The following is a 23,338-nucleotide window of genomic DNA, read 5'->3' on the forward strand; positions in this document are numbered from 1 at the left end:
TATTTAACTTATTACTCATGTGATACAGAGGGTATATAACTTATTACTCATGTGATACAGAGGATACATAATTTATTACTCATGTGATACAGAGGGTATATAACATATTACTCATGTTACACAGAGGGTATATAACTTATTATTCATCTGATATAGAGGGTATATAATTTATTACTCATGTGATACAGAAGATATATAACTTATTACTAATGTGGTACAGAGGGTATATAATTTATTACTCATGTGATACAGAGGGTATATAACATATTACTCATGTGATACAGAGGGTATATAACTTATTATTCATCTGATATAGAGGGTATATAACTTATTACTCATGTGATACAGGGGTATATAACTTATTACTCATGTGATACAGGGGGTATATAAATTATTACTCATGTGATACAGAGGGTATATATTTTTTATATATATGTTTATTCCTTGACTGCAGCTTTTCATGGACGTTTCCTTTTAATTTTATGGCAAGCATCTCATTTGTCGTTACTAAGAGGTATCGAATGGAACTGCCCCTGCGAAAGAATGGATGAGTGTTTCACTTCAAATTTGAATAAATTGATGAGTGGCCTTTGTTGTTATTGGCTTACTATATCGGTGGAGAGATTAATTACCCGCACTTATCGCCATACATGCATGATAACAATTGTTCTCGTGGGAAATTCGTGTAGCCGATGAAATTTGTCGAAAATGTTGCTCATGATTAAGGGAGGTGCTAAACCGCTAATTAATGTTAAATTAACCATGATTGCAAAATCATGGCAAAATTACAAAGAGTTTAAACTTAGATTCTCTCTTTCTCTCTGTGGCTAACGATCAATTTATTCATCGAACCGTATGTTTATGTAATTAACCAACTGCCAATCGAGCTTCAAAGTTCATATTAACATTCCACAAAGAAGAGAGGAAAACAACATTACGTTAAATAGGCCTTAGAAACACAATTCAAGATAGTGAGATTACAGATTTCGAGGCTAGGGCGCGCTGTCGTCAGCACCTGAAGAAACGGGTGAAATTGACTAACATCTTTTCTCAGTGACATTCTTTACGTGCGAGTGCTGTTGGTGACGTGCTGAGCACGTCCGTTAACAGCGTGTTGTCTATCATGTTTACGTTTGTTATCTGGGTAATACTTTTCCAAGGTAAGGAATACTTTCGTTTGGGTACGTATGGTTAGACGTGTAATCACCGACCGAACAAACCAACACTGTAGAGGTCGAATAGTAATATTTTAATATTTACTAATATAATATCACATAAATCTTATTTTGAGGTGTTTTTTATTACATTATTTTCTCTTTTCCTTGATTTTCCATTTATTGTGTTCGATTGTTACTATAGTAACAGAGTTCGAATACGTCTTTAATTTTGTTCTTTAACTTTCGTTCATGTAATTTTAGCTATTTAGTGTTAAAAATTAAGGAACGTAATTATGTATGTGCGTTTAATGTTTCAAAAATAGTAAAATGTACTCTCATAACTGTAGATTAGGATATGAAAGACGTACCCTGTAAATGTTTCTGTTCCTTCATACTGGTGTGTTATGCCAAACAAACCAATTACCTTAATCCAAAGGGCCTAAGTGTTTACCCCAACCATTGTTAGCCATTTTCTGCGGAAAATACCGTAAGCTGGCGATAAATAATCTCTGTCAATTTTTTTTTTTTCTGGTAAAACATCACAATAAGTATGTTTATGATTTCATTCACACAAACAAAGAATTATAATTACTGTTAGGGAAATTCAGACTTGTTATTGTATTTATAACCCTGAGTATCCTATTTTTGAACACAAATGCATTTGTTGGATCTAATTAACTCCTTCTTACCTAATAATACTTTGTTGTTGGTTAAATATATAGCTCGTGCGAGAGTGTTTGTTGTATCTAATTACCTCCTTCATCCCCAATAATACTTTGTTGTAGTTAAGAATATAGCTCATGGGAGTGTGATTGTTGGATCTAATATTAACTCCTTCTTACCTAATAATGCTTTGTTGTAAATAGGCCCGGCATGGCCAAGCGCGTAAGGCGCGCGACTCGTAATCTGAGAATCGCGGGTTCGCGCCCGCGTCTCGCTAAACATGCTCGCCCTCCCAGCCGTGAGGGCTTTATAATGTGACGGTCAATCCCACTTTTCGTTGGTAAAAGAGTAGCCCAAGAGTTGGCGGTGGGTGGTGACGACTAACTGCCTTCCCTCTAGTCTTACACTGCTAAATTAGGGACGGCTAGCACAGACAGCCCTCGAGTAGCTTTGTGCGAAATTCCAACACAAACAAACAAAAAAAATGTTGTGAATAAGTATATAGCTCGTGCAAGTGTATTTGTTGGGTTTAAGATTAACTCCTTCTTACCCAAGAATGCTTTGTTGTGGTTAAGTATTTAGGACATTAATCACAATTGTATTATTTCTTTTTTTTTTAAATCTTGGCAAAGAAATGTATAACTTTGACTAACAGAACGACTGTAGGTATAAAATTAGTAATATTATTTTAATTACTTCTTCCAAGTGGAGCCGATCTCTAATGATAAGTGTGAGAGAAGACAAAAATTACCTCATTATAGAAATATATTAATGACGACATAATTAGAAATTTCACGTTCACACTGAATCAAGTAGTTTATTTATGCAGATTAACAAGGGTTAAGATGTCCCAGATCATGGCCAATGTAAATTGAGACACTTTAACGCAGAGAAAAAGTAGACTGCATTTTTATCTGTTTGTTCATCTTAAGGGACGGGACCCGATTGTTAGCTTGTAAGTCAGTCCTTAGAATTACTGCTGAGCCAGCTAGTGTCTAAAATGTGAACAAGTGTAATTATGTGCATTAAATTTTATCAGTGGAGAGTAGGTTATATTTTGTATGAATTGACTTTAAGATTTTTAATACAAAAAGTAGATTACATAAAAAACAAATTACATGTTATCGTCAAACTGAGAGATCAAATGCGAGAACTTCCTCGTCCACTAGAAAGAGTGCAGAAGACATGTCCCCATCCTTTCAGGTCGGCGCTTTGTAGTCATTCCTCAGATAAGTAAATGTGTTTATCCTACGTCCATTTAAATCATTATAATTAATTAATTAATACCACCATTAACAAGTTGACAATTAGGGGGAAAAAACGGAAACATAATATTGATGACGTAATCAGGTAGTGATGAATTACGCTTGACTGTTTATTTGTTTTCAATTTCGCCAAAGCTACACGAGGGCTATCTGCGCTAGCTGTCTCTAATTTAGCAGTGTAAGACTAGAAGGAAGGCAGCTAGTCATCATCACCCACCGCCAACCCTTGGGCTACTCTTTTAACAACGAATGGTGGGATTGACTGACGCTTATAACGCCCCCACGACTGAAATGGCAAGTATATTTGGTGCGACGGCGATTCGAACCCGCGGCTCTCCTATTTCGAGTCGAGCGCCTAACCACCTGGCCATAAAGTGACTTGCAGATTTAAACTAGTCCTATATCCAAATACTGATCTAATGTGTAAAAAACAATCTAATAAGAACAATGTATAATAAGCAAATGAAACATAATAAATACATTACCTACATTAAAAACTTTAACTGGTATTATTCTCAAAATTAACATTGAACAATAATGTCTGAAATTCAGTAACAACTGTTATGGTGCCGCCTGTGCGTCATTTATTGCTTTCTTCAGCAATCCAACTTAGTGCTTACTTTATAGCTGCTAGAACCGTTCCCGTATAGTAGGAAGCTCGAGTGCTCCACCAGCCTTATGGAGAACTTTGTTGTTCCAGAAGACAATGAATCGGTTTTCTTTTTATCTGTTGTATACCAACCATATGTGGCTATTATGACAGGTGACTGTTTTACTTATTTCAGTTTGGCAGTAGTTTAGGTTTTAGAACTCTACAGGTGCTCAAAAACCTCTGTTTCTCTTCAACTAAGAAGATTACTTGTGGTGAATTTGACATGAATATATTTGATTGTTAATTGATTAGACGGGTATTACAAGTTGTTCTAAATTAAATTAACATAAGGCGACATTCGGGAACAGCTGTGGAACGGGATAACACGAAGGAGAGATGACGTTGGCTCTGTGACGGCTTGGATGCTGACTAGGTGGTCCTTGGGTGGCTGTAAAGACCAATTCTGTTGCTAAGTAGCGAGTTCCAGAAATAAGGACGTACAAACTAAGAGATATTTAACTTGTAAAGAAAGGTAATCATGTGGAACATGAAACTGGATTAAACTGATATAAACATTAGCTTTTATTCTACGCTTTATTTATTTAACACTGCGCACCTTTTTTTTTTTTTTTGAAAGGGTGGGGTACCCAGAGAAAACTCACTTTCACGGCCAGGACGCCGAATAAATATCCTGACCGTACCCGGAAGAGGCTATAAAGGTTTGTTTGTGGTTAAGCACAAAGCTACACGATGGGCTATCTGTGCTTTATCCACCACGGGTGTCGAAATTCGGTTTCTAGCGGTGTGAGTCAGCCGACATACCGCTGTGCCACCTAGGAGGGAGCAGGCTGTAAAAAAAAAAATACAAGTGTTATTAGAAGCTTAGGAACCAGTAATAGAGTAAAACATTGATATATTTTGAAACAACGATGTGATTATTAGTTGTTAGAAAACCGAGCAGGCGAGTGAACGGTGGGTCCCGCTGACGATTGACGTTTAGATGTGGGGATCTTCGGAACTCGGCGGCCTGTTCTGAGGCGTTCTTGATTAATTTCTTGGTCGTAAAGATCGTGATTTGAGTCAGCACGCTGAAGGCTAGAAAGTCATCTGCGTCCGTTGTGGAATTGGATGTAGTGCTGGGTGAGTTCTGTTTCATAACTGTAGATGAAGGCTTCGTCTTAGTTGTGGGTGTCTGGGTGAACTTGATTACTTCTACGTGGGTCTGAGTGGAGATATCTCTAACATATGGAGCATTTTAAACATTATTTCTATTTTGGTGATCCGTAGTCGGTCTGAGGGTTATAGGAGTTAAAATTAGCGGTGCTGAACTGCTGTAGTGGTCGACGACTAAGACGTTTTGCTCTAGTGGAAGAAAACAAAAACAGTCGTTCGTTAAGATGTGATCAACTACTTGTTTGAAAGTGGTTACCATTTTCATGAACTGGGTGGAGAGACCTACGGCCCTGGATCGGATCCAGTGAATGACGTGAAGTTTGGATTCAGTGGCTGCTTTAAGCAAATTTTATATATCTGTTGGAGAAATGGACGGATAGATGTTGTTAAGGCAGACGGAAAAAAGATTAATCAGGCTTTTGTGGTGGAACACCAGACTTTAATGTCGGCGTTTTAAGGATTACATAAGTAAGTAAGGTCGGACAGGGTAGAGGGCTGGAAAAAAACCCTCCGCCCGACGAAGAATTCTATTCTTTTTCGAGGTCAATTAAAATACAGGCTTAAGCTGGTCGATAATGGTGGTGATTTGACGAGGGGTAAAGTCCAGCAGTATTCCATCAAGAATTACCAGGGGAATCTGTTCACACGTGTGGTCAGCTTGGCTACCAGACTCAGAATATGGCAGGTGAAAGTTCAACACGATCTTTAAATGGGTTTTTCGTAAAGCAAGTGTTAAACCATGACCGCCTCCCAAGTGCCTTTTCGATAATCCATTCTTTTGTTATTGTCTTTGGATTCATTTTCGAGTGGGAATGTTCGTAATGAAAAGAATAGCGATTCGATGATGGAATCCATGATATTTACACCGTAAGACCCTAGTTAAGAATTTTGTTTCTAAACACTGTCGGTACACATGATTTTTACATCGTAGGGCAATAGTGAAAAACTTTGTTTGTAAACCCTGTCAAAACACATGATATTTACACCATAAGATACTAGTGAAGAACTTTGAAAACACTGTCGGTACACGATATTTACTCCGCAGGTCACTAGTGTTCTTGTTAACACTGACGGTTCACATGATATTTACACCGTAAGACCCTAATGAAGAACTTTGTTTATAAACATATTCGGTGCACGTGATATTTACATTGTAGTACAATAGTGAATAACTTTGTTTGTAAACACTGTTGATACACATAATATTTATACCGTAAGATACTAGTGAAGAACTCTGAAAACACTGTCGGTACATGATATTTACATTGTAGTACAATAGTGAATAACTTTGTTTGTAAACACTGTCGGTACACATGATGTTTACACTGTGGGACACTAGTGAAGAAATTGGTTTGTAAACACTGCCAGTACACTGTCATGCTTCCGAAACTTGTAAGATGTAATAGGGAGCTTATGGGCGTGAGTATGTACAACCCATGTTCAGACGCAAAAAGAATTTTTCTTCTCTCAATCGCACCTTACTGCGTCGTATTATTTCACATAATGATAATCAGCAGAATCCGGGATGGAGCACGAAAAGGTGGTCTATAATTTTTTCACCTTATGTAAAGGTAAAGAAACATAATACGCGACTTTGCACAGTTAATTATCCTTGAAATCTGTGAATCAACTCCCACAACTTAATGAAATGAACCAAATAATACAATTTTTAATTTTCATTTAATAATAGTATAATATGTTCGTTATTTGTCTCTGTTTTTATTGGATTGCTTTTATTAAACCAAATACGTGATTTAAATTTCTTCTGTTTTATTATACCAATAACAAACGTTAAATCATTTATCTCAGATGTTGAGCTAAAGTTATACAGTCATGATTTTCTTTGGTCATAAAGTCTTGAGTAAAATGCTGTTACGTTTTTAAAGGATAGAAAATCATTGAAACATACAATGAATCGTTTAAGTAAAGTTATGTTCCATTCTTCCTTTAAATTTAGTTTCATTAATTGTGTGAGATATTGATTTGTTTTGAATATGGTGCAAAGCTGCACGAAATCTATTTGGTTAACTGTTGCTAATTTAGCAATAATAGACTAGATGGAAGACAACTAGTCAACACCATTCACCGCCAACGCTTGGGCTACTATTTTAGTAACGAATAGCGGAACGGACTGTCACATATCACGTAGGTAAAGCTGAAAAGGCGAGTACGTTAGGTAATGGGGATTTGAACTTGTGACCTACAGATTGCGAGTCGAGTTGGTTTATTTGTAGTTAAGAGCAAGGCTAAATAATGTACTATCTGTGCTCTGCCCATAGGGGTATCGAAAACAGGTTTTTAACGTTCTAAATCCACAGACATAGATAGCGCTGTGCCACTGGAGAGGAGGGGGGGGGGTAGTTTAGAATTGTATATATTGTTTAACATATGTATAAACATATACTGTATAGTTTATCTTGTTTTTTTCTTTCATTATGAAATATATTTTCATTAATAACTAAGTAGAATAATTTAAACCTAACTTAAATCTTCTGAGTTAGCCAATCCTTGTGGTTTGATTTGATTTATTTTGAATTTCGCGCAATGCTACACAAGGGCTATCTGTGCTAGCCGTCCCTAATTTAGCAATGTGAGACTAGAAGGAAGGCAGCTAGTCATCACCACCCATCGCCAACACTTGGATTACTCTTTTACCAACGAATAGTGGGATTGACCGTGGAATTATAACATCCTCACGGCTGAAAGGGCGAGCATGTTTGATGTGCCAATTCTTGTGATTTCTCACTATGATTGTGGCTGAAAATAACGATACTAGAGGGCACTCAAGTAATAAGTCAGTACGTTCTAATTATCATACGTTTTATTTTTTTATAATATACTATGTTGAAGTTAGGTCGATATATTAAATTAGGTACATTATTTACTAAATTATTGTTGTTTAACCTGGTCTATTTGGTCTATCTTACTTTGACCAATAGGTATAGGTAGCTATAAGAACGTCAAGAAAAGCTTGACTTTTATTGGGTCAGATTATTGGCCTGCTATTAAAAGGACTAATATATTTCATATTTATCTGCGGAGTTTCTACGATTTCTCCTATTCTGCACTGCTGCTCTCTGTCACATGTTTATCGTTAATTCCCTTCAGAAAATAGTATTCTGTGTTAAATGGTGACAGGTATTGGTTTGTAACTAGAGAAACTGTAGGTCGTTTCACCCTTCTACACTGTCGCACAAGTGTCTTTTTATCTTCTGGCGTATTCTTTGCCACAGTTACATTAACGTCATTCATGGAATTCTTTTTTCCTGCCTTGCATTCTGGTATTTATTGTTATAGTTCAAACTTTGTCTTTGTTGGGAAAACAAAGGAATTTTATAAGAAAATCGTGGTATATGAGGGAACGCACTGTTGAGAAATGGATCTTCATGAGATTTTTTTTGTGAAAAAGAACATTAATAATTTGTTTGTAAATGAATATTTTATTAAGTTCCTCTAGCGTATTCGTTGATAAACAAAACATGTATTTCCAGGAACTATAGAAAGTCGGCAGGCAAAAATGTTCTGTGGTCGTAGCATTTGAAAACTACTATATTTTACCTTTCTATAACTATAAGAATATATATTTGTTCAGATATATTTAGGAATGGTTCTGGTGTGGTGCAGAGACTTGTACAAACTAGCATGAGCTAGGAGTTATTCTTCCCTTGAATACGTACAATGAGAATGATCACTGACCTGTGGGGCAATCCTACAATTTATCGTTCTGTAGAAACTTATTATTCTGCTAATCTAGCAGCCACCAGAGTTCTATAACGGTTATACATAAACAAGACAGTTCGATTATAAATACCTCCCAGTACGTGTTCGTTTATAAAGCATTGTGTGGGAAATAAAACTTGTTGTCCGTCTCACTCGTGTATGAATATGTTCTCTATTCTCTGTGTTCCATTTATTTTCCTGCAAACAAACCTTTCCGAATCTACAGTAATGCGAACTTGGAAACAGTGAAAAGCTTACATATCAGGCGTTCTTTAAACATAAGGGTTGTTTTTGAGACATAGTAAATTGTACAATTGTAAATGTTCTTTTTGAGAGATAAAAATTAATACAATTATGAAGATGGTTTTTGAGACATAAGAGGTAGTACAATTATGAATGCTGTTTTTGAGTCATAGCAGATTGTCTAATTAGAAAGATGGGTTTTGAGACAAAGCAGATAGTACACTTATGAAGGTTGTTTTTGAGTCATAGCAGATTGTCTAATTAGAAAGATGGGTTTTGAGACAAAGCAGATAGTACACTTATGAATGTTGTTTTTGAGACATAAGAGGTAGTACAACCAGGAAAGTTGTTTTTGAAATAAAAGAGATGATAGAATTATGAAAGACGTTTTTTTAAACGTAAAGTATGTGTGTGTTTTATTATAACAAAGCCACATCGAGCTATCTGCTGAGCCTCCCGAGGGGAATCGAACCCATGGTTTTAGCGTTGTAAATCTGAAGACATACCGCTGTACTATCGGGGGGTTTAAACGTAACAGGTTGTACAATTAGAATCACAATTCTTTATGTCCTTATTTTAAAAAAAAGATGTTATGTTCTTTATTTTATTGTTGCTTTGATATAGAACGGCCCTGCATGGCCAGGTGGTTAAGGCGCTCGACTCGCAATCCGAGGGTCACAGGTTTGAATCCCCGTCACACCAAACATACTCGCCTTTTCAGCTGTGGGATAATAATGTGATGGTCAATCCCACTATTCGTTGGGAAAAATAGCTCAAGAGTTGGCAGTGGGTGGTGATGACTAGCTGTCTTCCCTCTAGTCCTAGATCCCTAAATTAGGGACGGCTAACGCAGATAGCCCTCGTGTAGCTTTGTGCGAAATTCAAAAAGAAAACAAACATGATATAGAACGCCCCTAGTGGCTCAGAGGTAAGTCTGTAGCTTTCTGACTCTCAAATTATGGATTCGATACTATAGTGGGTGAGAAGAGATAATGCATTGTGTAGTTATTGTTTGATAACAATCATCCGATTCTCCTAAAATGGCGTATTGAAAGTTTAGTGTTGTTGTTAACCTTTATTCCTTTACTAAGTGCAGTTAGTAACTGTGGTTATATGAGGGTTTTGAATAGACCAACCAATCGTTTGAATAAAAACAAATTATTTCCAGAGATCACATGGGCCAACACATGTTCAAGGTATATAACCTGTTCTCTCTTCTTTTTTTAATTAATAAGGAAAACAACGGAAAAGTTTCACAAACAACGTCTTGGCTAATTAATATTTTTCATATTTGAACTGTTTATCAAAGTGGATAAGATTAGAGGCAAAAAAATATGTCAGTAAACTAGGATTTTTAGAGCAATGAAAACGTCATCAGTATTTCGAGTTTAGATCACTAAAGCCGAGAACGTTGCTTCTTCGATCAAATCATAATTCCATTAGATAAAATTGAAGAGATAAGATTTATTACACATGCGTTTTTTTTTATTTCACCTTAAGCCTTTTGTCCTTTATTGTGAATTAGAACACATGCATGCGTATAAGCATCTTCTGTGTATTACATGTTTAAGTATTACTTGAGAGACGAAGTAATTATATCTGTCAATATCATCGTTACGAGGTTCCTCATATTTATTGGCATCACCAAAGGCTCTCGGTTTATGTCAGCTAATTATATTTCCGATTTGTTTGAACAGTTTTGAATTTATTTTCGTTACTTAATTATTAAAAGATAACAAAAAATCTCAAATCTTCAATTATAAACGTTTTCCTCTATTAGGGAAAGAAGGGCAAATGCATTTAACAAAGGTTCAATAAAAACATTTGTTTCTTCTGCAGATTGATTCTCCTCCTGTATGCACATGAATGACCTGTTACGTTGCCTTCAATTGGAAAATGATATAGGGATTGCCAGGAATGACGTGTCTAACATTTTCTGTTTCATTTTTATAAATCCACAAGTACGTCTCACAAGATTACACTATATAATAACATTTTTACTTTTTCTTGTTCCTGGGCAGAAAGTGTTATTTCCCAATTGCCTATGCCTAAAGTAAATGGTAAAGACCTATTTTACTCTTCAAATTTTGCTTTTGTGACCTGGGTAATGAAATTTTCAAATTTACCTATTTTCCAGAACATTCCAGGTAGATTCAGTGCTGAGTAGCTGATAGAGAATTTTCTCGAACTTACAAGAATGTTCAAGAACTTTCTATAATGTTGTAGAACTTAAAAAAATTTCTAGACTGTTGTACAACTTACGAGAATTTTCTAGAACTTTTTATAATAACATATGTACAAAGGTTCACCACTCACCACTTCAGTTTAGTTCTAGCTGCCTTACTGAACATATAGACCAATCTAATTTTATCAGAGATGGCATTAAGAAGCTTCAAACATTCTCCAGACGCATTGTGATATATATTTGACCAATTTATCAAGACAAGAGCGAAAACGTACTCTGTGATAGCATCTTTATTGAAGTATGATGAGTATGGCTGGAAGGTTATCGGAAACCTCAAAATGGTGACATTCCTGATGGGTGAGGCTTTACCAAGTTTCCCTGTTTTCTTTGCCTTTGAGACAGTAGGGACACCACAGCGCACTACAACAGGAAGCATTGGCCACAACGGACCGAGTTCTCTGTGAGGAAGCACAATGTCAAGTGTGAGCCACTAGTGGATCTCAAGAAGGTGTCGTTCCCACCATTGCACATAAATTGGGTCTTACGAAACAACTTGTCACAGCTCTTGATAAGGAGTCTGCAGCCTTCAAGTACCTTCGAGACTTCTTTCCTAAGCTGTCTGAGACAAAGGTCAAAACTGGTGTCTTCGTTGGACCACCAAATAAAGAAGATCCTGGAGTGCACAGAATTCCCCAAGAAACTCAGTAGGAAGGAAAAAAGCTAGTGGTAACTTTGTCGCAGTGGTTCGGGGTTTCTTGGGCAATCATAAGGCCGAAAATTATGTGGAACTGGTGGAGGTTCCGGTGATGAATTATGGCAAAATGGGCTGCAGGATGTCTCTGAATGTCTATATCCTTGACGCTCATCTTGATAAATTCAAAGAGGACATGGGAGCATATTCAGAGGAGCAAGGCGAGCACTTCCGCCAAGATACACTGGAATTTAAATGCCGCTACCAAAGAGCGTATAACGAAAACACGATGGGAGACTATATTTGGGGTCTGATACGTGAAAGTCGCAACTCTCGAAAAATACTCACTTCTAAACATTTTTGTATAACTATAGTATAAATGCATGTAAATCTTGATTCATATGTTGTTTTATTCAGACCTTATGTAAATGAAATGTGTAAATTTGCCCGTTTTTACATAGAAAATAGGTTAATTTTTAGATTTCATTATTTAGATCACAAAACCAAAGTTTGGAGGGAATAATGGCCATTTTCTGTACTTTTACAACATAAGCAATTAAGAAATAACACATACTATCCAGGAACAAACTTTGTGTTACATAGTGTTATCGTAATCGGATACCAATAGTTTTCGGTTTGCATTTCTTCTTATCTACAATGGATTGACTGAGCCATATTAAAACGACTTTTAATAGGCAAAACAGCGAGACACGAGACAGTCAAAGGCAACAGAAATTCATGGTCAAACGGCTAGTATAAACACTATATTTTGGTATTTTTTAGTGTTGCATAGATAGCGCGATGCCATCAATAATTGGGAAAGGTATGCAACAGTTTTGAACGTAGCTTCAGGTGAAACTATGCTTAATAGTCAAGATGTTGTTTCTACAAGTAGTAACAACGCTTTGAACGTAGCTTCCAAGGTCGTCTCATATTCCTATAGTTTTCAACGTTGTTAGAAATTCCACAATACACTGTGTCTTACGTCTGGTGATTTAAAATTATGTATGTCTGAACATAGAAAACGAACGTTTGGTTATTTTTTTCCTCAGAGATTGAGACAAATAACCATGCATTATTTTTACCTTGAGACATTTCTTTTCATCGCTGAAGAATTTCAGAATTTCTTTTCAGTTGTCTTCAGTCCTCGTAAAATATCAAACCTTTTGCCAACATTAGTCTAATAACGATATATTTGCTTTTAGAATCGCTATAAATCTGTTGGATATATTTATTGAGTCTTTATTTTTTTGTCTTGGTGTTATTTATTCCACAGGAGTGAGAAACCTTGGTCATGAAGGCATACTACGTTGTTCGCTCCTCTACATAGAGTTTTCTCTATCCATACCAGCCGTTTTTACATATATATTTTGCTCTACAAGTGGGTTTTCTCGTCATCACGAAGTACAACGATGTTTTCCGATTATATTCGAATACGTTTCTTCCTGAATGCACACAAATACAACGATTATTTCTGATGGGCATGCAAATACAACAATACTTCCTTCAGATACATGAATACATCGCTACCATGTAGAAACACAAAAGTGTGTCTCTACTTTCTGCAGATAGTTACATATAACGATACTTCCTAAATATATACATCCAGTGCAACTTCTTGAATATACATTACTTTCTGAAAAGAATATACGTTACTTTCTGAATACACATTGTCGTCCCACAAAACATACGAAACAATTAAAAAACCCCTTAATACAATTTCAATGGTCTGATCTTATACCTAATACGTCTAACAATTTAATTTTTTCAAACCTCTCGTGAATTCATTAGTACGACAACACTGAGCACACAGGTTGTCTCTTTATAATCTTAAAGCTTTGTTGTTGTTATAATTCACGTAATTTGTTAAACCTGATGTGTTTATTTTTCAGTTTTGTTGTACAGGGCTCAATGTTTCCAATATTCATGTTAAATGATGAAAAACATTGTAAATTATAAAGTAGGTTCTCGCATAGCGAAATGACAAATTAGCTATAAATTATTACTTTCCATTATTTTCAGCACAAAATAAACTTGTGGAGTAATAAAGAGTCAACAGTAATAAAGGTTCCGCAAATCGTGCAGGTTTTACTTTCTTAAAGCTTCTTTTAAATTTGTTATATTTGTAATGATTATTAGAGGCTGATTGTGGCCCAGTCATTAGCGTATCGAGCAGCGTACTAAGGTTTAAGAATGATTGTAAAAGTATACGGTTGGGTGTGACTTAGTTATTACTGTATCGAGCTGCGTATCAAAGGGTCTAGTATTCGAGACGTGATAACAATGAACATGAACAGTGCTTTTACGGTCATAAAAGTAAAGGTTAGTTCTATTATTTGGTTCAAAGAACTGAACAAAGCCCTTTATAGCGTCGGACGATGCTAACTGGATGCCTTCCATCTTGTCAGTAGATTAAAATGAAAAACGACCATATCTGAAACATTTGGGTCTGTCACCAGCACGTTTAGCTCACCTGCGCGTCTTTGTAGCCCATAAAATGACAGGCGTGTGTTAATATTTATCATCGTCGTTCAGGTTTTCCTTCAGTCGTATCTACGAGTCTGAAATCAAACTACTTATAACGTGACACAATCTCACTGCTTCTCACTCTATAACGCTCATAAAATATTGACCATATCTATGATTTCCTTTTTTACTGGGCGGAACAAAACTTAGTGGTCAGCGTGCCGAGCTACTATATCTACAGGTTTGAACTGCATTATATCGCTGAAGAAACTTTGAAATTTCAGATGAGGTGTTGTTATAGCTCTAACAGTTATTTCAACCAGTTGGTTAAGAGTAGTTACACAATATTCGGCGGTTGCTACAGACAGGTTGCTCTCCCTTTGGCCAGCTTATATAATTAGAAATAAAATGGCTGAACCTAATCTCTTATTTCATTCGTTTAGCTTAGGTGTGGCATAAGATATGAATAAGGTTGAAAATACCAAATACCTTTTTGTATTATAGAAGATTTATGTGTTTGGTTTTATTTTATCAACACTTAATTAAGTTAATTAAGACCAGGCATGGCCAGATGATTATTGTTAGGCACTCGACTCGATTTTGAAAGGATAGTAATCTGAAGGTCGCAAGTTGACGTTACTCGAAAATCCTCGTCACACCAAAGATGGTTGTCCTTTCAGCTGTGGGGGCGTTTTATATTCCGGTCAGTCCCACTTGTCGATGGTAAAAGAGTAGCCCAAGAGTTGGCGGTGCATAATGTTAATTAGCCTCTAGTCTTTTACTGATAAATTAGGGACGGCCTTTCAGCTGTGGGGCGTTTTATATCTCCCACTTGTCGATTGCCCCGGTGCATAATGTTAATTAGCTGCCTCCCCTCTAGCTGATAAATTAGTGCGAAATTCAAAACAAACCAGACCAAACTGAATTTTTGTTTGTTGAATTTAGACAAAGCTACACAATGAATTGTTTGCGCTCTGTCAACCACAAGGGATCGAATCACGAATTTTAGCATTGTAAGTCTTCAGATTTACCGATGACCTACTGGGAGCATCTTACTACGTAAGCAAACTCGCGGCTGATTTTTTTTTTTTTACGATATAACGTAATTGTGTGATTAAGGAAACTTTTTCTTTCTTTTTACCACAGGTACCACATGAGTCATCATTGATTTGAGCTTAAACTTTAATACGAACTGACAATCACGTCACACTCACACACACACGCACGCCGAAGAAACGCTGCACTACACATTATTGTATTGACGCTTTAATATTTACAGTTGCATTCATACGGGTCGGAAGCCACCTTATGGTAAAAAGCAGATATAATCTTGTTAGAAACAAGGACACGCAAAGTGATAAATAACATTGGACGAGTTTCTGTGGTGCTGTATTATCTTTACACCTGCAACAAATATACCGGCAACAAATATGTAAAGCTAAGAGTGTCCCTTAGTTCCATCTACAGATAAACCCAAATACAGAGTGGATTTACTAGTATATTAAAGGTTGTACAAGAGGTATCAGTTTTTGGGTGGCATTATCTTTGAGTTTGTTCTTTAGAAAAGCCTTTTTTAGAGATAGTCTTAGACAGCTCTTCTGTTTATCTAGTTCTTACTAAAATTTATCAAAAAAGCATGAATGGTGTGAACCCAAGATTCGATTCCCCAAGTGACAAAGAGTGCAGACAGCCCGTTTTGTACGAATGCTCTAAAAAAAACAAAAAAAAACAGAATCAACATGGCACACCACTGGTATCAAAGTGACACATTTAGAATAAAGACTCATAAATAATCTTGAGCTAAAAATCAGAACAAGAACAGTTAGGCTATGTTCCTACGGATGTACTACAGTAACACTGCTAATAGTATTTCCATTTTATAAAATAGTATAGAAGCCGGGAGACATGTTAGAAATGGATGAAACAATGCCTAATTAATGATTATCTTGACTTAAAATAAGCTTGAATATCAGTTTGTTTTAAAACGTTCTGCTACCATAATATATTTTCTATCTCTCTTTCTTTCTTTAAATTCCAAGAAAAAATTTGTATATTTGTATATATATTGTATAACAGATTATCAAACGTATAAAAAACAATATTTAAATAAAAAATATAAGGGCATTAAAAAAAGAGTATTGCTTCGTCCTCCATAAATAAAAATAAATTCTGCAACTTAACAACACTAGCGTTTATGAGTTATTTTATCTTTAAAAATGAATAAGCAATAGAATGGCATTTAACATTTGAAAGAGTTAGTAAAAATAGTTAGGAATATCAATGTGAATAATACGATAGGTAGCTACTTATACACCCTTCAACTGTGACTGGAAAAGTTTAGTAAAAATAGTTAGGAATATCAATGTGAATAATACGATAGGTAGCTACTTATACACCCTTCAACTGTGACTGGAAAAGTTTAGTAAAAATAGTTAGGAATATCAATGTGAATAATACGATAGGTAGCTACTTATACACCCTTCAACTATTATTGGAAAAGTTTAGTAAAAATAGTTAGGAATATCAATGTGAATAATACGATAGGTAGCTGCTTATACACCCTTCAACTATTATTGGAAAAGTTTAGTAAAAATAGTTAGGAATATCAATGTGAATAATACGATAGGTAGCTACTTATACACCCTTCAACTATTATTGGAAAAGTTTAGTAAAAATAGTTAGGAATATCAATGTGAATAATACGATAGGTAGCTGCTTATACACCCTTCAACTATTATTGGAAAAGTTTAGTAAAAATAGTTAGGAATATCAATGTGAATAATACGATAGGTAGCTGCTTATACACCCTTCAACTATTATTGGAAAAGTTTAGTAAAAATAGTTAGGAATATCAATGTGAATAATACGATAGGTAGCTACTTATACACCCTTCAACTATTATTGGAAAAGTTTAGTAAAAATAGTTAGGAATATCAATGTGAATAATACGATAGGTAGCTGCTTATACACCCTTCAACTGTGACTGGAAAAGTTTAGTAGAAATAGTTAGAAATATCAATATGAATAACACGATAGGAAGCTGCTGTAGACTCTTCCGCTGTTATTGGTTTAAAAACAAATATATGGAATCTTATTCGTTTTTCGATGTACTTAAACAAGTAAAACTAATTCTGGTTTCAATTGAGCCAGCTCTCGCTATAAAACATAATGCAAATGTTCTTAAGAATTCAGGATTATTTAGAAGTGAAAATCGATTTAACTCATTTTGTATTAACCAAGAGTCACGTGCAGCTGAACTTCACTTTCCGATGCTACCTATACAGCGGGCCCGGCATGGCCAAGCGTGTTAAGGCGTGCGACTCGTAATCTGAGGGTCGCGGGTTCGCATCCCGGTCGCGCCAAACATGCTCGCTCTTTCAGCCGTAGGGAAGTTATAATGTGACGGTCAATCCCACTATTCGTTGGTAAAAGAGTAGCCCAAGAGTTGGCGGTGAGTGGTGATGACTAGCTGCCTTCCCTCTTGTCTTACACTGCTAAATTAGGGACGGTTAGCGCAGGTAGCCCTCGCGTAGCTTTGCACGAAATTCAAAAACAAACATACAAGTCCTCAAGTGAAATTAATATTTACTGAAGGTGAAGCGATTTAAATGTTGAGATTTGATTGTTTCTCGAATAAATATTTCATATGTGCTTTAGTATCAACTACTAATATATGAACATCGTGGTAAATATTTATTTTACGTGGTCATGCGAATTCTTATAGAAATAAAACTACTGATTATTCTGTCATATATTATTGAATCTAAATTAGGGATGGCTAGCACAGATAGCCCTCGAATAGCTTTGTGCGAAATTCAAAAAACAAACAAACAAACAAAACCTATACAGCGCCCTCTAGTGTATATACTATTTCAGCTCTGATATTGCAACAGTTGCTTTGAATTAGTTGTTGTTGAACACAAAGCTTCACAATGAATTATTTGCGCTCTGGTCTCCTTTGGTATTGAAACTTAATTGTTAGCGCTATAAGCCTGCAGACTTACCGCTAAACCACTAAACCAACAAATTAAATATCTGAAAAAGATAAAGTCTATACTACAGTTATTGAATTCAACCCTGCGTGAAACACATTCAATTGTTATAAGAAAATAACAACTCCACCTACAAAGTCTTATTCTATAAAATGAAGTTGGATCTGCTAGCGGTTCTACGATTGAGTATATATTGTCTGAAAACCCTACCCTCAACTAACTGTGCACTGTCGACCTAATGATAGGATAGAAATCATCATGTGAAAAGAATATGAAGTTGTTTTGATATATCATCTGAGTCCATAGCTATCATATTTCTAGAAACAGTTGTATTACATAACTAATCAATCTTAAACTTTATTTACGGTCTGGTTAAGCTTTATTCGTGCGCCACCGTCTAATATTTCATGATCTTGTTGCCTTATATGAGTAGCACTACATCTTTCAACAATGGAACTATTTTCTGGCAAATATAAGTTATTGTTTTTAAGAACTTTTTTCGCAGTTTTCAAACATAACTAAATCTCGATGTTTTATTAACATTTAAAGCCATTTTATTTTTTCTTTGTGATGAGTCAAGGAAGAACTGGAAGCAGATTATGTTCAAGGACTGTCAATAAATCTAGTAGATTGTATTTTTAGTTGGTTTTCTTTTGCAGTAACCCTCGTAGAAGTTCACTTGAAATTTATAACTTTCCCTAAAGTGCGACACCAGATCTCGGATTGAGCATAAGATGATGAGTAACCAATTTTGTCAGTAACACTTAAGCTCGGGTTATTGGTCACAGATCTAAGTCTGTCGATTTTCTTGACTTTCATTTGGTTGGTTCTATCGAATGAAATATGTAAGACAGTTATCGCAAAATGTCTTACAAGAGCGATGGTTTGAAAAAAAACTTTTAATCAACGTGTTTTAAAATTATGTATTCCACATCATTACAAACATTTCCACAAACTGAACTGTTAGAATCGATAACTGGGAATAGAGGGAAAATACATTCTAGAAAGTTGTACACGTACGTAAATCAGCTCTTACAATATGTTCTTAAAACATTAATTTCCTGGTTTTAATATTCCTCGTTATATCGCTTTCAATACGAAGCATACACTTGTTACATAATGATCATGAAATACTGGTCATTAGAGAGATAGCGTACAATGGCTGAATACTCAGTTTAACATGTTTTAGCAATAAGTATATTTTTCTTGTTATAATATAAGTAATGTACTTTTAACGGTACTATAAAAATTGTGATATACGAAATATTAACACTATAGAGTGAAAATAGACTCATTAGTGAGGTACATTGGAAGAATATTATATAAAACTATATGTGGAAGAGTGAGATGGTATTACTATATTTGTACATGACGGTAGTATTTTAGGTGCTTTGTATAACTTGTTATAAAGGTCTTCATAAAACATGTAATACAGTGCTATTGTTTCACTTGTCGTAAAGGTCTTCATAAAACGTGTAATACAGTGCTATTGTTTCACTTGTCGTAAAGGTCTTCATAAAACGTGTACTATAGTGATATTGCTTAATTTGTCATAAAATTCTTGATAAAACTTGTACTACTGTGATATTGTTTAACTTTTCATAAAGGTCTTGATAAAATGTGCACTATATTGATATAGTTTAAATTATTACAAACGTCTTGATGAAACGTGCACTATTGTGACGCTGTTTAACTTGTGGTAAAGGTCTTGATAAAACGTGCACTATAGTGATATTGTTTAACTTGTCACAGAGGTCTTGATAAAATGTGCACTATACTGCTATTGTTTAACTTGTTATAAAGGTCTTCATAAAACGAACACTAGTGTGATATTATTTAACTTGCCATAAATATTTTGGTAAAATGTGTACTATAATGCTGTTGTTACCTTGTCATAAAGGTCGTAATGAAAATTGTACTATAGTGATATTTTTATATTTTCATAAATGTCTTCACAAATCTTGTCCTATCGTAATATTGTTCAACATGTCATAAATGTTTTTATAAAGCGTGCTCTCTAGGGATATTTAATTTGTCATGAAGGTTTTGATAAAACGTGTACTATAGTGCTAGTGTTTAACTTGTCATAAAGGTTTTGATGAAACATGTGCTATATTGATATTTTTTAACTTTTCATAAAGGTCTTCATAAAATCTTTACTATAGTGCTATTGTTGAGCTTGTCATAAAGGTCTGGATAAAACGAAAACTATAGTGGTATTGTTTAACTTATGGTGAAGGTCTAGATAAACTGTTTATCATATTTCTGTTGTTTAGCTTCTCATAAAGGTCTTAATAAAACGTGCACTATAGTGATACTCTATAACTTGTGATAAAGGTCTTTCTAAAATGTGCTCTATTGTCATATGTTTTAACATGCGATAAAGGTCTTGATAAAACTTTCACTATAGTGATACACTTTAACTTATCGTAATGGTTTTCATAAATCCTGCAATATTGTGCTATTGTTTAATGTATGATAAAACTTGATAAAACGTGTTCTGTAGTAATATTGTTTTGCTTGTGTTAAAAGTCTTGAAAAAACATACACTATAAAGATATTGTTTAACTTGTTATAAAGGTCTTTATGAAACGTGTACAAAAGTGCTGTTGTTTAATATGTCATAAAGGTATTGATAAAACGTGCATTTTAGTCATATTGTTTAACTTGTCATAAAAGTCTTGATAAAACATACACTATAGTGATGTTGTTTATTTTGTCATTGAAATCTTTATAAAACGTACATTATACTGATATTGTTTAACGTGTCATAAAGGTCTTGGTAAAACGTGCACTATAGTGATATTTTTTACTTTTTTCATAAAAGTATCGATAAAACGTGCACTATATTGCTATTTTTCACCTGTCATAAAGGTCTTGTAAAAACCTCCACTGTAGTGCTGGTTTTTAATTTGTCCTAAAGGTCTTGATAAAACGTGCACAATAGTGATATCGATTATCTTGTCATAAAGGTCTTGATAAAACATCACTGTATTAATATTGCTTAATTTCTGATATCGATCTTGATAAAACATGCACATAATGATATTGTTTAACTTGTGATAAAGGTCTTGATGAAATGTGCTCTATAGTGATATTGTTTAACTTGTCATGAAGTTCTGTATAAAACGTCCACTATAGTCATATTGTTTATCTTGTAATAAACGTTTTGATAAAACGTCACTATAGTGATATTGTTTAACTTGTGATAAAGATGACAAAACGTGTTCTACAGGAATATTGTTTAACTTATCAAAAAGTATTGATGAAACGTGATCTATAGTGCTGCTGTTCAACTAGTTATAAAAGACTTGATAAAACGTATACTATTCTGATATTGTTTAACTTGTCATAAAGGTCGTCATAAAACATGCACTGTAGTTATATTTTTTAACTTGTGATAAAGGCCTTGATAAAACGTGCACTATAGTGATATTGTTTAACTTGTCATAAAGGTTTTGATAAAACGTGCTCTGTAGTGATATTATTTAACTTGTCACAAAGGTCTTCATAAAACGTGCACTACAGTGATACTAACTTGTGATAAAGGTATTGGTTAAACGTGTACTATATTGCTATTATCTAACTTGTTATAAAGGTCTTGATAAAAAAGTATACTACAGTGATATTGTTCGTCCCCTCAAAGAAAATGTTATATAATTTTTATTCTATTTTCGTTTAAATCATTACTTTTAAAATGCACCAAGTAATCCTAATAGCTGTCTAGTCTAAACATGAGGTCGATAGTCACGTTATAAAGTAAGTACTTCGTGCTTCATTTATGGATGGTATTTCGCAGTTGTGTAACGGTAAATCTGAAGGCTTAGGACGCTAAAAACTTGATTTTTATACCTCTGTTGAGCACAAGAGAAGATAACCCATTGCGTGGCTTAAATACCTTCGTTAAAACAATTGTGCTGTTCAGAGTAACAACGGATTTATATCTCTCTAATAGCTTCCTACTTGCCACAGCGGTTTGTCTGCGGGCTCACACCGTTTTGGACAGAGCACAGATAGCTCATTGTGTAGCTTTGTGCTTAATTCCAAACAATCTCTCAAATTATCGACTTCTTTTCGTACCATAACTACAGGAGTGGTTCACATATTACATCATAGTTAGGAAATTTACGTTTTTTCTGTTAAATCCTTTAAGATAAAGAATCTAACTGACAACACTCGGCTAAATCATTTATTTTGTAATTGGTGCGGTTAATTTCAATATTGGTTGCATTTGGTGTGACGGCGATTCGAACCCGTGCCCCTCAGATTATAGTCAAACGCCTTAACCCACCTGGCCACATCTTTGGTAATACACAATTTGTTAATGATCAGGAAGGCTTTTGAATTGATCTTTATGTCTCTTACATTGCTATTTTGTTAATAATATTAAAATTATCATAAGTTCTTGTACTCAGTATTTAGAGCAGGGTACGTTCTAGGTCAATGACGGCCAAACTTGCTTAACGTAAAAACCACATATGATAAATTTCAGATGTTTGAGAGCCACAAGACATGAACAAATATTACACACATGTTTTTATTGTAACATACATATTTTATTACATAAAGTTAATACAAATATTAAGAAATACACGTACGTAATAATATTTATTAATGTATGTAGTTTTTTTTAAACTGTTAATTTGTATTAGTTTCAATAGTCACAAAGTACACAGATATTGGTTTGGTTTGAATTTCGCGCAAAGCTACTCGAGGGCTATTTACGCTAGCCGTCCCTAATTTAGCAGTGTAAGACTAGAGGGAAAGCGGCAAGTCATCAACACCCATCGCCAACTCTTGGGCTACTCTTTTACCAACGAATAATGGGGTTGGCAGTAAAATTATAATACCCCCACGGCTGAAAGAGCGAGCATGTTAAAAAAAAAAAAACACCTCAGAGGCATTGTATGAGCTGTTGTGCCGTGGTTAAACATATCCAAAAATATTAAACTCTTGTAGTGAGTGAGTGACTTGATATATGCTTAAAACAACTAATTCTTGGAGTTAAGTAAACATAGTTTTCAATGGCGCAGAACTAACGCCACAGCTATGACAAACTATATTTTTTTCGTATCAGTTTAGGCTAGTGTCGTGAAGTGACTCTAGATTAACGATCAAATACAACCATTCAGTCAGACAAAAGCTCTTCCCGTGGCACAGCGGTATGTCTGCGGACTTATTTCACTAAAAT

General features: G+C 34.9%; 1 protein-coding gene across 1 annotated transcript in view; it reads left to right on the forward strand.

Moving 5' to 3' along the window:
• The first annotated feature begins 1,073 nt into the window (after positions 1 to 1,073).
• LOC143243982 (CD166 antigen-like) overlaps positions 1,074 to 23,338 on the forward strand; it is a 59,238-nt gene continuing 36,973 nt past the window's right edge. The window contains exon 1 of the mRNA XM_076487890.1: positions 1,074 to 1,160. Within this exon, the coding sequence (XP_076344005.1) occupies positions 1,124 to 1,160 (37 nt within the window). The 5' untranslated portion in view covers positions 1,074 to 1,123. The remainder of the gene's footprint in view (positions 1,161 to 23,338) is intronic.

This window comes from Tachypleus tridentatus, chromosome 2 (assembly GCF_004210375.1).
Source record: "Tachypleus tridentatus isolate NWPU-2018 chromosome 2, ASM421037v1, whole genome shotgun sequence".
Taxonomy (NCBI): domain Eukaryota; kingdom Metazoa; phylum Arthropoda; class Merostomata; order Xiphosura; family Limulidae; genus Tachypleus; species Tachypleus tridentatus.